Raw genomic sequence first — 17,355 nt, forward strand, 5'->3', positions numbered from 1 at the left:
ATGTCTCTCCAAAGGGAACATTCAAAAGGAGCTCTGGAGACATTGGAAAGAGAGAAAGAAATGACAGAGATGGGAGGGAAAAGCAAGAGTTTTTAGGCAAGGCTGACTATATGTCTATAGCATGAGAGAACAAAGTCATTGGTGGAGAGGAGATCTGATAGATGGCACATCAAAACAACCCTACTGAATTGCTGCATGCCCCATGAATCCATGCAAGCCAGAATAGTTAAATCTTCCATGCAAACAGCAAGACTAAGGGACAGCTAGGTGGATGCAGTGTATAGAGCACCAGCCCTGGAGTCAGGAGTACCTAAGTTCAAATCTGGCCTCAGACACTAAATAATTGCCTAGTGGTGTGACCTTGGGCAAGTCACTTAACCCCTTTGCCTTAAATATAAAAAAACAGGAAAAATTAAACCAAGACTGCCCTGCAATTTCCATGCCATGAGTCCATTGGGAATGAATGCCCCAATTTCCTGAGGTTGTAGAAGCTGGGGGAGGGAAGTACATTATTGCAGATGCTAACATCTTTCCCACATGTGAACATGCATGTGTACAAACACACAATTCTTCCCTTACATTCTCAGCCTAGCAGGAACAGAACATAGGTATGTACCCTCCAGTCTCTGTAACCCCAGTGATTTCTGATTCTCAAGTTTGGTTCTCTGGGGAAAGGCTCCTGACAGTTTTGTGTGATTAAGTTAAGGCTCAAAAGAAGGCAGTAGCCCCCAAATGAGAGAGGGAGTCATGACTTCAGAGTTGAATGGCTGTGAAGTTGTGGAAGTATGTGAATAGAATACCTGGATTTGTGACCATTTCTGATTTACTGAGGGGATGGCAGACCTTTGAGCTGGGATCTTTCACTGGTTGTCAGAAGGGCATTGTCTCACTGTTTGCTGGTGGAATCTCTCCATAAGGCTGTTTGAGGTATGGAGCCTACAATAAAGGGGTTGAACCCTATTAGAAATAGGGCCACCCAAGGAGTCATAAGGACCTACTGCTACATATTGATTTAGAAAACCACATGTTAACATTATCTATGTTCTTTTGTATTTTTATTTCTTTTGTTACATTTTTCCCAATTATATTTTAATCTGTCTCAGGAATTGTGTATTTGACATCTCCAGCTCATAGGAGCCTCTCTTCCTGCCTCTCCTCCTTATGTCTTATGCTCTCCATTGTAGCAGTTGTGCCTTCATACTGAATTCTCTCTCTCTCTCTCTCTCTCTCTCTCTCTCTCTCTCTCTCTCTCTCTCTCTCTCTCTCTCCTCTTCTCTTCTCTCCTCTTCTCTTCTTCTTCTTCTTCTTCTCTGTCTCTCTCTGACTCCCTCTTCTCCCTTCCATTTCTTCTTCTTCTTCTTCTTCTTCTTCTTCTTCTTCTTCTTCTTCTTCTTCTGCTGCTGCTGCTGCTGCTGCTGCTGCTGCTGCTGCTGCTGCTGCTGCTGCTTTTTCTTCTTCCTCTTCCTCTGTCTCTCTCTCTCTCCCTCTCCCTCTTTTCTCTTCTCTCTTTTCTGTATCTATCTTTTATCCTCCCTCCTTCTTAGCAGTCCTATGTAACCTCTTGTCCCAGGGATGTCCAATCCATGTGTCCACCCATGCACAGCCTCTTGGGACTTCCTTCCAAAGAAAGAATCTCCTTGGTTTCAAAACATTTGGGAGTCCCTCTGAGAAGAAGCCCCTTGATAAAGACAGTTAATTCCTTAACACTCAAAAGAGCCAAATTCCTCCTCTGTTCCCTTTTGGTTCCTCCCAGTCATGTAGTTATATTTTGTAGCATCACGAGAATGGTGAGTAGAAGATATGCTATGAAGTAGGGAGGTCAAAAGTACTGTTGAACAGCTGGAGCAATATAATAGGTTTGAGGCTTTTCTCATTAAGTGATTCTGTATCCTCCAAGGAGAAAGCCCTTTTAAGATTTCACAAAATTTTTGGGAAGTGCCCCAATATCAGCAACATGTGGCCAGGAAGCAGAGGTAATGTGTGGTAGCTGGTGACCAACTATTCCTGGAAAGGGAACCAAATGCTGACTTTCAAATGACCAAAGTAGAGCTTTGAAGTCCTTCTCAAGACATGATTCCAGGGCATGACTTACAAACTTAATGGCCTTTATCTAATAGCTACTATAGCAGGATTATATGGGGGAATGAGGAATATTTCCAAGGAGAGGTTAAAAAGCACATCTGGGTTTATGGTGTCCAGGGCAAAAGCAAGAGTGGTGTTTTTATAACTAGAGACAATTGAAGAAAAGACAAAAGAATATGGGGAATGAGTTAAAATCTCCAGGTAAAAAGGGAAGTTTATTTCTTTGGTTATATTGGGGAAAATAGGATCAAGAGATAGTAATGCTGATCAGGGTGGATAATGTGATGATAGATAGACTCGAAAGAAGGCAGAAAGAGGCTATATTGCTTCTCTTCCATTTTCCATTTTTCAAGGAGAATTAACTGCTAAATAGCCATGCTTCCTTCTTATTCTTGGAAAATTGGATTTTTCTTCTTATCTCACATGCATGACTTTATAATTCATCTTTTTATTTAAAAAAAAAGAACAGGAAGTTCAGGATTCAAGTCCTGCCTCTGATAAAAACAGACAGTGTGATCCTGAGCAAGTTACTTTCTAAGTGCCCTAGGCAATTCTCTAAGGTAAATTGAAGAGATGGTGCTGACCTAACTTGAAAGCAGTGGAAAGAGTGCCTCATCTTAATTAGTGCAAATCCAACCTCAGGTCCTTACCAGCTGTATGACCCAGGACAATGCACTTAGCCTGGTTTGCCTCTGTTTCCTCATCTGTAAAATGAGCTGGAGAAGGAAATGGCAAACTCTTCTTTGCCAAGAAAACCTCAGTGGGTCATGGAGAGTTGGAAACAACTGAAAACACACACACACACACACACACACACACACACACTCACTTAACAGATGGACTTGGGGGGGAAAGTTCTGCAAACCTCAAACCTCACACAAAATGCAGCAACAGTAATTATTCTCTGTATTTTGACCAGCTAGAGGACACTTATGGATAGCATGATGATCCCAGAATCAGGAAGACTCGTCTTCCTGAATTCAAATCTGAAATTTATTAGCTATGTGACCCTAGGCAAGTGGATTTACCTTGTTTGCCTCAGTTCCCTCATCTGTAAAATAATCTATAGAAGGAAATGGCAAACCACTCCAGTTTCTTTGCCAAGAAAAACTCAAATGAGGTCATGAAATGAGTCAGACATGACTGAAACAACCAAACAACAGCAATAAAAATAATGGGTATAACACAAACTGGAGAAAACTGAACCCTCTGAGCAGGAAGCAGATCATCCAAGGAATAATCATATGGCTCTATGAGTGCTAGTGATCATGTAGAAAGGCATCTAAAAAGAGAATAAAGGAAGAAGAAATAGATTTCATGATAAGGAATAGCAAGGCAACTATTTGTCCACCTAACTGTAGCAACAGAGTAATCAACTGTCTCCTGGAATATATACACCCATCCACCCCCCAGATCTTTCAGATCTAATGATGACTACACCCTTCTTGTGATTAGCTTGATGGACCTATATATATATATATATATATAAACACACAGACACAGAGGGAATCAAAGAAGCATTGGTGCTAGTTATGAAGTCTTATGTAAGAAACTGAAGAACTTAGGGGCATAGGTGCAGTGTTCATCACTGTTGCCAATTTAATACAAGGATTTCATTTGAGAAGCTAAAGAATTAGTTAAGAAGATGATGTAGTGTCAAGAGATTGGTGAGTAGAAGATGTGCTATGAAGTAGGGAAGGTAAAACACTGAACAGTTAGAGCAATATAAAGGACTTAAGGCTTTTCTCAAAAGTCACTTCTGAGATTCCAAGATTCTGAGAATTTTTAGGAAGTGCCCCTTATATTGGGAGCCTGTGAAATTGACCTTAGGAAGTATAGGATTTAGTTTTCTGAATTTTGGACTAAAAGATATAAATGACCAGGAGTAGAGAAAACATAATAAGAGATTGGTTTAAAAAAAAGGATTCACCCTAAGCTTTATAGATATAATCAAAAGGGCCTTAAACTGAAAAGCAAAGATTAAACGAGAAAATTCTCCTTCTTCCTCTCCTTTCTCATATTCTATGTCATTCTTGACATTTATATACACATGTATTTATGTACATATGATGAAAATAATTAAATTGTCTATATCATTAATTAAACTTATATACAAGCATATGTATATTTATCTAGATACATATAAATTATATTAAAAAACATATACATCCAGCAAGCTAGAAAATATAGAATTTTGCTATAAAGAAAATGAACTCAGAAGCTCACAACCAACACACAATCCAAAAAAGAAAGCTATACTAAAATCTATGGCCTGAGATATTCAGATCCAAATGCATAAATTATAGGTAACATGTTGGACAAAATAGAAATCTTTACGCAATAAAGCAGTTGAATCCAGTTCAACTCTATCACAGGATACTAAAAGTACTGGTGACCCTGCCTTGACAAGCCCCCGTCTGATGTTTGAAAGATCACACAACATAGAAGGCATGCCACAAGACTGAGAAGAATAAATGTCCTAATTTTCAGAGGAAAAACAATCAAGTCTACCATCTCTAGTCACTGAGTTTAACTTTAATTCCAGACAATATTCCATAAAATTTAATAAAGAGATAAAACATCTCTGAGTATCAGAATACATCAGAAATAAAGGTTTCTGAATACCTTAAAAAAGGAAGCAATCACAAAAGTCATCATGGCAAGACAAGTTCACAAGTGAATAACATCATTTTTTATAAGGGGGGGATGGTTTGGAAATCAGAATTACTGAAAAAGATCGAAGTAGAGTCATAAACAGAGTCTATCTCACTTTCCTTAAAGTATTTGGTAGAACCTTTCATCCTATTGTTTAGAAGAGATTTAGAAGATTCAAAATTAGTTAAATACCCAGAACCAAAGAGTAGAAGTCATTAATGGCTTAATGACAGCTTGTGAAGAGGTATCAGAGTGTTCTTTGAATATTGCCTTGTGATGCTTATTATTTTATCATTGAGTTAGATAAAGGAAGCATGCTCATGCTTGTCAAATTATCCCATGTACAAAATAGTTACCATGTGAAACAAGAGAGTCAAATTCAACAAATCTTAGACTGGTAACATTGGTCTAAAATAAAAACAAGTTGACACTTCATAGGGATCAATATAAAATCAGACTTTAGGGTTCAGAAAACATTTCCTAAGAACAAAATGGGGAAAGCACGATTAGAAAACAGTTCATTTGAAAGAGATCTGGAGGTTTCAGTGGACCACATGCTTGGTCACCAGATATGGAAGCCCAAAAGTCACTTTAGTTTCCATTGAGTTGCTATTTCTAGGATTGGGAGGGGGCACCATTATATAGTCTTACTGTATTTTGCTCCAGCCAGACATCATCTGAAATATCCCAGATGCCACATTTTAGGGAAGACATGGGTTTTCTAGAGTGTCTTTCCAGAAAAAGGCAACAAGAATGATGAAAAACCTTAAAAGAGTACTGTAGGAGAAACAATATTGTTTATCCTGGAGAAGAAAGGGTAGGGAATGAAGAGAGGAGGAGGTCATGAGAGCAGACTTCCAATATTTGCAGGCTTTTCTCACATGAAAGCTTGGTCTCAGAGAACAAAATTGGAACTAGTTTATAGAAATTGCAAAAAGATAGATTTAGGTTTGATTACAGAGAAACTTCCTTATAATAAGAGCTCTCCAAGAAAGAAATGAGCTTCCTTTGGAATCACATCAGTATTTAGTAAATGCCTATTAGGTTCCAGGCATTATGGGGGAGTGGTCCCTGAAATCAAGGAGGACACAGCCTGCAAACAACTATAGACAAAACAAGATACGTACTGGATAGATTGGAGATAATTTTAGAGAGAAGGCACTAGGATTAAGGAAGAGTAGAAACGGTGAGAGATAGAAGCTTAGTTGATACTTGAAAGAAGTCAAAGAGGACAGGTGGTGGAGATGAAGAAACAGATCTAGACATGGAGGATAGCTTGTGAAAAGACCAGAGACTGGAATGGGGCAGGGTTATAAAGGGTTTTAAAAACGGAACAAGAGGATCACATATTTGATCCTAGAACTAACAGGGAACCACTGGATTTTATTGACTAAGGGGCTGATACAGTCAGGCTAGTGCTGAAGGAAGATCACCTCAACAGCTGGCTAGAGTCCAGATCAGTGGAAGCAGCAGACTGAGCAGCCACAGCCTGAAACCTTCCCCCTCCTCCCGCCCAAGGGTTGCCCTTCCCCATTACTCTTTCACCCTCTCCTTTCTCCTCCACCAACCATGAGTGTCCCATTCACCCTCCTATCCAACCTTATTATACCCTGGTCTCCCACCTCTCTCTTTCCTACTCTCCCCTTTTCCTTTTACTCGCTTTACATCCAAAGTTTTTGGCTTCCACTTTCACCAGTGACCAAAGACTTTACCACTTTACAAAATCTCCACTGCTCAACATGGACACCAGTGTGACTGAAGGTAGATTAAATGTCACTCTCACCATTGGGCTACTTATGCATGGAAAGGAAGTTGGAAGCATTATTGGAAAGAAAGGAGAATAGGTCAAGAAAATGCATTAAGAGAGTGATGCACCTATCAACATCTCAAAAGGGAATTTCATTGGTAACTCTCTCTGAAGAGAGTTCTTTTGAATGAAGTTGGAAGCCAATATACAGAGTTTAGAAGAGGATGGGGAAGACATGAGAATGTTGGTAAGCTATAGAGAAAAAGTCAATAGACAGAATTGAAGATGAGAGAGAGAGAGACAGAATAATTGAAGGAGCAATTTTTCTGCAAAATATGAGATAGAATTGAATCTCTTGTTTATGTAGAGGAGATTGCCTTGGCAAGAAGGATTACCTCTTCATGTGAGAAAAAGAAAGTAGTAGCTGATCTGAATGAGGTGCAATGAGGATGAAAGGAGAAGTAGAAACTATCTACAAATGGTCTCAAGTTTTCTAATGAAATGAGGCAAGGTTCTGAGCTAAGATTATGATGTGAGAAAGAACCATAGGAAGTTGAAAAAGGAAAGTTAGTTTTGGGGGGAAAACACCTCTGTAGAAGTGGGATAGTGAGTAAGTTAGGGAGTTATAAAAGGATTGTATTTCTGTTACAAGGGTCACTCAACCTCTACCTACCTAAGTTTCCTTATCTGTGTAATGAGGATAATAACAGCATGTTATTAGCATAAAATGTTGTTAGCATAAAATGAGATATTTGTAAAGCACCATAAAAATTCTAGCCATTATTATTCTACCTTATTACACTTGCTCTCATAGAAAAAATAATAGCAATGTAGCTGCACAGGTATGAGGACAGCTAGGTGGCACAGTGGATAGAGTGCCAGTCTTAGAGTAAGGAAGATCTGAATTCAAATTTAACCTCAGACACATACTAGCTATGTGACCTTGGGCAAGAAACTTTACCCTGTTTGCCTCAGTTTCTCATCTATAAAATGATCTAGAGAAGGAAATGGAAAACCACTCTAGTATCTTTGCCAAGAAAACCCAATAGGGTCACAGAGAATAGGACATGACTAGAACAACTCAACAATAGCTGCCTAGGAAACAATAATGAGGAAGAAAGGTTGAAATGATTCTCGGTAGTTCAAATGCTTATACAGTAATAGCCAGAGTGAATGGGGCGGGGGGAGATACTAAAGTTCTGGATGTGAGGAAGCAAAAATTAGTTCATAGGTATGAATACTTGATATAGTACAAGTAATATAATAGGACAGGTATGCCTTGTGTAAAAGAAGTAGAATGGCAACAAAGAGAGCAGTATAACTTTCTATACCTATGTGATTTTAGGCAACTACATTTCTGGGCTTCAGTTTCCTCATTTATAAAAATTAAGAAGTTGTACTTGTTTTCTAAGATACCTTCCATCTATGATCCTTTAAGCAAGGATCTGGGATTTAATCCATGTATCTACTTCTTAGCCTTTCATCAGTCACTGTAGCCAGAAAACTCCATCACCTGGAAGTCATTCATCTGGTAAATTTAGCTAGGCTACTCCTCAGAAGACAGGTATGCTCTCAATATCTGGGCCCATACTTGAACTCTTTTCAAGCTTGAGGGAGTTTTATTCCATGGACATAGGCTTCCAGAATCCAAAGCCATTTTTATAACACAGAAAGACATCTAAATACAGAGTAAGGCATATATATACAGTAAAGCAATAAGACAAAAAGCATTTATAAAGCTCCTATGTATTAGGCATTATGCTAGGCACTGAAGTTACAAATGCAAGTAAAAAAGAAAAACTGTTCCTGCCTTTGAGAAGCTTACAGTCTAATGGGGGAAACAAAGCAGGATATAGGATAGAGGGGAAATGTAGTATGGGAGCATGATGAAAAAGTCCAGGAGACTCAGAAACAAATACAGGAGAAAATTGAAGACCTGACCCCAAAATGAAAGCCCCTAGACTAAATTCATCAATGAGCAAAGATGCCTGAGATGTCAAGGTGATATTTCACAGGTATAGTGACATTAATGCAGAAGTACAACCTATGGGGAATAGGTATGAAGTTAGCAGAGAACAACAATATAAGAATATGGTAATCCATGAAACAGAAGTTTTATGGGTTGAATGGTAGCATCTGAGGAAAAAAAAGATGAAATCAATGACAGTGAAAATGTACTGTCTGGGCAGATGGAGGAAACAGATAATGAGGTTCCAGTGCAGATAACAAACTGGAACAGAGTCAAGATAGGGTTTTGATAAAGGATTTTAACAGTATGAGAAATTTGTTTCAGATCCCTTTTTGCCACTATCAGAAGAGCTGAGAAATCTTTGTCTTGCTTTGCTGATACCTTTATCCTCCAGAAGCTGGAGGATGTGATAAGAAGAACTGCTATTCTTGACTTGGTTCTGACCAATAAGGAAAAACTAGTTGGGGAAGTAAAAGTAAAAGTCTTAGGATAAAGTGTCCTTGACATCTTAGTTCATGATAATCAGATTTCTAGGACAGTCTGATATGTACCTTGGTCTTTGGGAAAATGGAATTCAAAAAGTTCATTGAAAGGATAGATAGGATCCTAGCCTAAAATTATTAAGAGGAAAGCTGACTCAAGAGAGATAAGATGTTCAAGAAAGAGAGGTCAATCATGCAAATGACCCTAAAGAAAAAGAGAAATCTAAGAAATTTTTGTGTCTACCCAGAGAGCTCATCAATCACCTCAAAATCTCTCATATCATCCCTTCTTTTCACTTCTATTGTAAGCACCCTGAGAGTCTCAGCATTTCTACTTTTTCCTGTTTCTCTTGTCTAATTTACACTATATAAGTAATCTTTCTATTGCAACCTTCTGGTTTCTTAAAAATCTTCAGTATCTCCCCATTGCCTACCAAATAAAGTATAAACACTTAATCCTGGCATTCAAGGCCTTCTATAACCTGTCTGGAACCCACTTTTCCAACCTTAGCTCATGCTTCTAACCATCACATCTTCTACCTTCTAGCCAATGGAAGACTGCAGGTCTTGTTTTCATTCTTGTTTTCCCATCTCTGAATTTTCTCATCTCTCATCTGTCTTAAGTACTCACAATCTTGCCTTCCTTCAAGGCCCAATGCAAGCACTATATATCTTCAATGAAGTTTTCATTGAATACTCTTTTTTTCCCCAACCTAAAAGTAATTCCTTTTTCATCAGTTTTGTCATAATACTTTCTTGAAACTATCTTCAAAGAACTCCATTAAATTCCTCTGTAGTCTAATTTTCTAGAGGGTTAGATTTAATCAAAGTTCAAATCCTGTCCCAAATATATACTAGTGAATCACTTAGAACAAGTTTCTTAACAGTGCCCTCAGAAAACTTTTTAAAGCTATTATTGCTGATGAATTGCTCATCTTTATGGGAGTTTCTAGGACAAAAATAAAAATCTCTAAAAAGTCTTAGGCTCAAGGTCAACTGAGCCTTCTGATCAACCAATCATCAAGCTAGCCAGGCTCAATGAATTCAAAGATCTATCATTGCCTGCTATCATTTTACTGCCACTGTATCCAATTGTAGTTAAGCCAGTAATCCAGGTAATGTTTAATCTAGTACCCTCTTATTATCTCTGTCTCAGTCTCTCTCTCTCTTTCCTCTTTTTCTGTTTCTCTGTCTCCATATCTCTGTCTCTTCCTCTCTCTCTCTCTCTCTCTCTCTCTCTCTCTCTCACACACACACACACACACACACACACACATACATACACATACATATAAAACTCAGTGTGCCAATTCTAGGGTATATTCACAAAAGAAAAAATATTAATTGAGATATAAAAAGATACAAATCACTGAAAGTTCATAGAAAGAAATTTTTGCATCACAAACTGGGTGACTACCCATTTTATTAGTCTCTCTTAATAAATCTCAAACACCAGGAATTAAGTTCTCTACCCTCCATATTTTTTCAGACTTACAGATCTCCCAGACTCCTCCTTGACCAAACTAAAAATGACCTCTTTTTGCTTTTGAATGTTATGAGTTAGACTACCCACATATGATTTATCAATTTTCCAGCCTCAAACCAGACCCCAACTAGTTAAGGTGTTTCCTCCACACATTTTCACATAACCAAAATCAGAAGATTCATCATTAAGATAAAGCAGCAAATTTCAAATGCTTTATAATCTTAAATCCCTTTACACTCTTAAAAATTATTGGGAATCCACCCAAAGTGTTTTTGTTTAATTTTGATTTTATCCATTGATGTTTGTTATATTAAAAATCAAACTATCTTAGTATTATTATGAAGGGAGTTTTAATCTTAAGGACCATACTTTGTGAATTTCTGAGATAGAGGAAAGAAAAGAGAACATTTCCAAAAAAAAAAAGATAGTCATGCTTTGTTCCATTAGCTCAAAATATCCACAGTTTATAGGTAAAAATTTGTAGACTATGACCCCTCCAAGGACCACCCTACTCCCAAGTCACCCTTGAACCAGAATCTGAAGGTCTCTGTCTATAGATTTTTGCATGTCTGACTCATGCCTTTGGGCCTCATAGATTTCTTATCTCACAGTCCATGGAGTCCTTGATCATATTCCAGCATTTAAGACCATAGCCTTAAAGGCAAGAAAGGTTCCCAGGAACAAACTCCTTTCTCATCTCCAATTTTTCCTTCCAGGAGAAACCATTTATTTGCTAAATATATATAAGACCAAAAGAGTATATGTATTTCTGAGGGCATTTTTAGTACTCTCAGAATATTTGCCCACTGGCATTTCCACACAAAGAAGGCAGTTCCTTCTTTTGTCAATAAATTCATATAATTACCAAGTGTTTTCCTAACCCCTATCCCAGTATACCTATATGTCTGTCTCTGTGTTCAGCTATGCCATGAGAGAGACAAAGAAGCTGCAGATCCAATTCCTGGCTATGAAAAAGCAAAGAGAGAGGCACTCTAAACCCTAATTTCAGGCAACTCATAATGGGGGGGGGGGAGAAAAAGGAGAAAAAGACCCAATACTCAGACTTGAGAAGTTCACAGGGGGAAAAAACAGAAGGAACAGATCTGAACCCTAAACTTGGAGAGTTCCCCATTGGGAAAAAAGGGAAGGAGTAGCTCCAGGTCCTGCTTCTGAGGAACTCACAAGCCAAGAAGTGACAAATAAGGAGACTTTGGTCCTCAGAAGGTTTCATAGAAGTCTGGGCAAAGAAGATATGCATTTGAGATTTTTAAATATCATTTAGAAGTCACAAGGTATGGTTCTGATTACAAACAAAACCTGAAAAGAGCAATAAAGAAAGAAATCTTTCCAGGTTAGCATAAATTGTAGGTATATTTTTCTTAGTTTCAACTGACTGAATTATATTCAGGGAAAGGGTAATGGAAAATCCCTTAATGACAGGTCACTGGACACTGTTCAAAGAATCAGATGAGTCAACCTCTAGCTCTGATTAATTGATTCTCCCTCAGCCTTGGCTCAGACACCCAGCCACATCCTTATTCCTCACCTAACCTCAAACCCAGGCTGAACCCTGACTCCAAACCCTGATCCTAAATCCAAAATTAGATTTAACCCAACCCCATCTAACTCACCGTTCCAGCCCCAGTCTCAGCCCTACCCCTGGATCCATACTAATTTCTCACATTTTTCATCTTCAGCACCCACCCTTGCTGCTGTATGTGCAGGCTGGCTTTTGGCATTGTTTTTTTCCCCTTCACTCCTAGGCTCAGTTACTTCTATTCACTCCCAGCCTGTGGAATCCTGTTCAGCCCTACAAGTCCCAGTGGAAAATGCATTGCTGTCAACTGCATCTGGGCCTTCCCTTTCTGCCAGTGCTGAGGTTCCACGGTCCTCACAAAGCACTCCGAGGTCACCCAGCCTGAGTAGGCTGCTCTGTAGACAGGTAGGAAGCCAATGGCTATGCTCCCTCTCCCTTCAGACACCTGAACAAAGAGTTGGGGGTTGTTGGGATGGGGTTGCTTTCTTTCCTGTAGGAAAAAACTATATAATTATTCACATTCCTTCTATGGGTCTAGCACTCCATAAAGAATCTCATCTGATCTCTACAATAGTTATGGGATGGAAAGAGGCAGGAAATGAGGCAGAGGAAGAATTTTCCACATCAGACAGATGAAGAAGCTTGGGACCCTAGAGATTAAGCAGTTTAAATCTCTTTTGTTTCTAAGGTCTTTTGATTCTATGATTTGCATAGTAGTGAATTAGAGGCAGAGCTGGGACTAGAACCCAAGTTTCCTGATACCTTCCTCAAATGATCTCCAGTCCAGGGTAATTTGCTTTTCTAGATTCTAAATCTCTCAGACTCTGAGTGAATCTTTCTCCAGACCATGCTGCTCACCATAAGGTGCTCAGAGCTTGCTATTGCATCTCCCCAGGCCCTTAGATTTTTCTTGGAGAGCCTTGGCATCTACAATGTTGACACATTCTGAGTCAGATACTGAGGCAGGGAGACTTCAGCTTTTGGAGCATCCCTAGAGAGATCCCAGTGGTAGTCAAGCTTGAAGTTGGAGTAACTGCCCCAAAGACCAACTGAAGGAAGCAACTTGCTTAAGTGTTGTTCCTTTTGGTTCCTCTAGACACATCCAGAAAGATACCCCCTAACCTACCCCTCCATCCTTTGTTTGATTTACAGGAAGCCTTGCAGACTGATTCCCTTGAAGGCCAGATTGAGGATTCCAGGGACAACCTTACAGGGGAGCCCAGTGAGAAAACTCAGCCAAAGCGGGGCCCAGCAGGCACCCTGGGGGCCTCCCTGATGTGCCTCAGTCCTCTCTCCTTGCCAGGAACACCACCTCGTTCTCCAATCTCATCCCCACACTCCCGCCCTGCCAGTGTCCGCACCCGTAAGCACACCTTTGGCCAGCGAAGTATTCCCAAGCGGCCCACTGGACATAATGGAGACCCCACCACAGACCCTGAGACCTCAGATCCAGCTGATGAGGAGGTGAGTCACATCAACAGCTCAGCTCGGGCATGGAGGCCCCAGACTGAGGCAAGGAGCCACTCGGCTTCAACCTTCACCTCCCCGGTCCGAAAGGTCTCTGCTTCCCCTAGTGAGGGCCGTGTGGGAAGCAGTGGGCAGGAAAAAGACCTGAAGAAGTTCTATAGTGTTGATGCTCAGGGCTTCTTGGACAAACCTGACTGGGCGGATGACCAGCGGCGCCACTCAGTTGAAGTCTGCTCATCCATCAGTGACGGGGATAACATCTACGAGGAGTCTGGGGAGAAAAAGGCCAGGTCATCTGTCCCACCTGAGGCTGAACCTGCCCCAGGGTTTCGAAGGAAGAAGAAGATGAGTCCCCCTTGTATTTCCATAGATCCTCCTGCAGAGGATGAAGGCGCCACAGCTCCTCGCCCCCCAGTGTCTGAGAGCAGTGCGACCACCCTGAGGAGGAGGACGCCATCTTGTGAGGTTACCCCAACCCCCACAGCCTCCCACAGGGACTCCCTGGAGCAGGGAGAGAGTTCAGCAAGTGGGGCTGATATGCCCCCCAAAGGGGAGTGGCGGGTCCCAGCTCAATGCAGGGCTGAGCTCCTAATGGTTCCCAACTTCTCCTTTGAGCTGCCAGATACAAGTTCTCCAAGTGGTAGTCACTTATTGGACAGTGGCCAGACCATGCCTGCCAACACCCGGCCAGATGTGGGAGATTCCCCCATTGGGGCAACAACTCCCATGGAACTCCAAAAAACAGAGCATTTCAAATCTACTGGAGACTCCCCTGAGAAGGGCCAGGAATTCCTCCTCACTGTTCCCAAAAGCCCCATGAAGAAGTCAGGACCACCCCCCACAACACCTGCTACAGATGACCGAATAGATGAACCAGTATAGCTTTGGGGAATGGGTGTCACTAAGGGCTTTGATGCTCAGATTTAGGTCCATGCCCAGCAGGGGAGGGGGAGAGAAGGGGATGGCAAGAATGCAGCCCCACTCTGGCAGAGCTGGGCTGAGCTGGGATTGCCCAGGGCCCGGGCCCAGGCCGGGGCTATGACCCCGTAGGTTTGCAGGAGGGCCAGGCAGTGGGGCCTACCATTGGAGCCGATCCCAGCCAGGGGGCAGGGAGGGCAATGCAAACATTTTTTTCTTTTGGAAACAGTACAGGGAAGTCGCTTTTTTGCCCCCCATAAGCCTCAATCACATTGATTCAGGTTTGGGTTCTTTTTTTTAAAATTAATTTTTTCTGCCTCTAAACGGCACCTTATTGTGTAGAAATGACACAGTACGTGAAAGTGCCCGGGCGACGTGAGCTGTACAGTGTCTGTATATCAGCAGTTCTATAAATAGAAATAATGTATTTGTGAGATAAAAAAAAGAAAATGACAAAAAAAATCTGTCTTCATAATGCACATATTTTTATAGAGAATAATCCAAAATTTTGGCCATTAACCTCCTTCCACAGCTAAGTGGTGTTTCCTTGTGTTTAATGTGGGAGTGAATTTCTTTTTTCATTTTCTCTTCCTTCCTTTACCCTTACCATTATCTCCTTGTCATCTTTTCAACTTCACCTTCCACAGGACGTTTTGAGGTATGTCTCTCCTCTCCTCGGATCTCTCTTGCTTTCATACTTTAGAGAAGCATCACATCCTCCCTCTGGGGATAACCAAACCACTACTGACCAGGGCAATAATATAGCATCATCCCTTCCCTTCTTCATCCTTCACTCCTCTTATCCACTCTCCACCCCCAAGCAATCTTCCCATAGTATGTATGACTTTTGGTGTTTTATTTGACATTTTTTTCCTCCTACCAATTCAGGTTAAATGTCGCAATAATCTGAAAAAATGTACTCAATGTTTAGCTTCTTGGACCCAAGAGCCTTGAAGAAGGTGTAGAGGGGAGGTGGGGTGAATCAAAATGAATAAATGTTAAATTATTGAAGAAACATGTTTCATTTGCTACAGTCAGAGTAAATTATTGGCACCAGATGGAAAGGTTGAACACTTATCCTGGACCCCATTCTTGGTAAGCATTTAAACTGATGCTGTTATCTCAAGAACTAGGGCAGGGTAAGGGTAATGTTGTTGATTCTCCTCTTCTACTTCTCCCCATCTCACCCAATCCCCTACACAATCTCTCCTCCCTACTGTATTTCTTCTCCTCAGTATTGGGGATAGTGGCAGGGAGGATGCCTTAGAAGGACCACAGATGTGTATAAATGTGTACATTGGTGGGTAGCTTAGGGCCTCTATGAAGCTTCTAGTTGACCTTAGCTCCTGTGTGCCCTAGTCCTGCTGTATCTCTGTCCCTTGAAGAAATTTCTTACTTCCCATTCTAGCCCTCTCTATATAATGATTCCACCAATAGAAAGTTGTTGTTTTATGAAGAAGAAAAAAAGATAAAGAACCTAATCATAATTATGACAAACACAATGATAATCCACCTGGCATTATGGTACTCTCTGCAATCAGCCATCAGCTGCCAATAATCCCCAGATGCCTCATATTCATGCATTCACCTTGTACCGTCTGTTATTGATGCATTCATTATGCAAAACGAGAAAAATGTATCTTGTTTCACATGTATTAAACTATATAAACTGGAAGTGTGGTCTGAATTTCTAAGTTGAGAGGGTGGGATGTCTTGTGTTTACCCCCAGACCTAGGCTCAGTTAAAAATGCTGATGGCATTTCTTTGCTTTGTCCCAAACTTACATGTTGGATATAAGAAAAGTGGAATTTTTCATTCATTCATTCACTGATTCATTTGCTCAGCAAATACCTATAGAGTACCATAAGGAAGAGTGGGCAACACCATATAGAGAAAAGGCAACCAATAGGCACTTATAAAACACTATCTTTTAAATACTGTGTTAAATGTTGGAGATACAAAATAGACCGTGTTAAATACGAGGATACAAAAACAAAAGGTAGTCCATGACTTTAGAATCAAATAACCTTAGATTCATATCCTAACTCTTCCATTCATGACCTCAAATGTTACTTCTCTGGGTCTCAGTTTCCTCATCTGTAAAATGGAGTCAGTGTAAAAGACCAGAAAAGTTCCTTCAGCATCCTGAAACAATGATCCTGTGGTCATGTCCCCCTGTCCCCATCCACTCCCACAGCTTAAACATAGGAGGTGGAGAGAGCAGAAAGCAGGATAGTCAGCTTACTTGGTAAAGAAAGATCCTCATCAGATCTCTGAATTTTCCCTGGTATATCCTGGGAGTGCTTATTCATGTCTCTGGCTTCTCCCATAAAATGTGGCTTTTGAAGGGCAGGCTGGCCAAAGAATTTAAGCAATAGTGAGACTTGGAACTGACAATAGCTAGCCTACTGTTTCCACAACTGGGACCCAAGTTCACTTGAAGAGATCAAATGTGCAGTTCCTCACTAGCCTTTGATAATTTTTTTGGATCCAGCTGGTGGAAGGGGAAGTGCCCATGATGGGAAACAGGATAAATAAATATCCAGGGGCATCGTGTATTACATTTGAGAGAATTGGATGGGGTGCTGAAACCTTGGATTTCCCAGAACTTGTATCGTGACTCTACCAGCAACTCACTGTCATACCACTTTGCCTGTCATCTCTGCTGCATTTATCTCATTCTCTCAAATCATAATTATATAGATGATAGGTTGATAGAACATGTATGTATAAATATATCTTTTCCTTCCTTAGATTTCTTAGATTTTTTTCTTCCTTAGATTTGCTTCCTTTGCTTAAATTATAAGTTCCTTATATAAAAGATCTGTTTTATCTACCTTCATCAATGCCTAATACAAAACATTGCTCAAAGTAGGTGCATAATAAATGTTTGTTGAGTTTAATTGAATTCAACCCCTTATCTTGGTAAGGAATTTTGATATTCATTATCTCATAAATGTAAACTGCTACTTGAGTTTTAAAAATCAATTATGTAAGCACAAAATGGCAGTG

General features: G+C 40.4%; 1 protein-coding gene across 1 annotated transcript in view; it reads left to right on the forward strand.

The window, feature by feature from the left end:
• The window catches only part of CACNA1H (calcium voltage-gated channel subunit alpha1 H), a 446,470-nt gene extending 429,424 nt beyond the window's left edge, over window positions 1-17,046 (forward strand). The window contains exons 33-34 of the mRNA XM_074197130.1: window positions 12,185-12,363; window positions 13,111-17,046. Of these exons, the coding sequence (XP_074053231.1) occupies window positions 12,185-12,363; window positions 13,111-14,307 (1,376 nt within the window). The 3' untranslated portion in view covers window positions 14,308-17,046. The remainder of the gene's footprint in view (window positions 1-12,184; window positions 12,364-13,110) is intronic.
• The last annotated feature ends 309 nt before the right edge of the window (window positions 17,047-17,355 follow it).

Source organism: Macrotis lagotis, chromosome 8 (assembly GCF_037893015.1).
Source record: "Macrotis lagotis isolate mMagLag1 chromosome 8, bilby.v1.9.chrom.fasta, whole genome shotgun sequence".
Classification (NCBI taxonomy): Eukaryota; Metazoa; Chordata; class Mammalia; order Peramelemorphia; family Peramelidae; genus Macrotis; species Macrotis lagotis.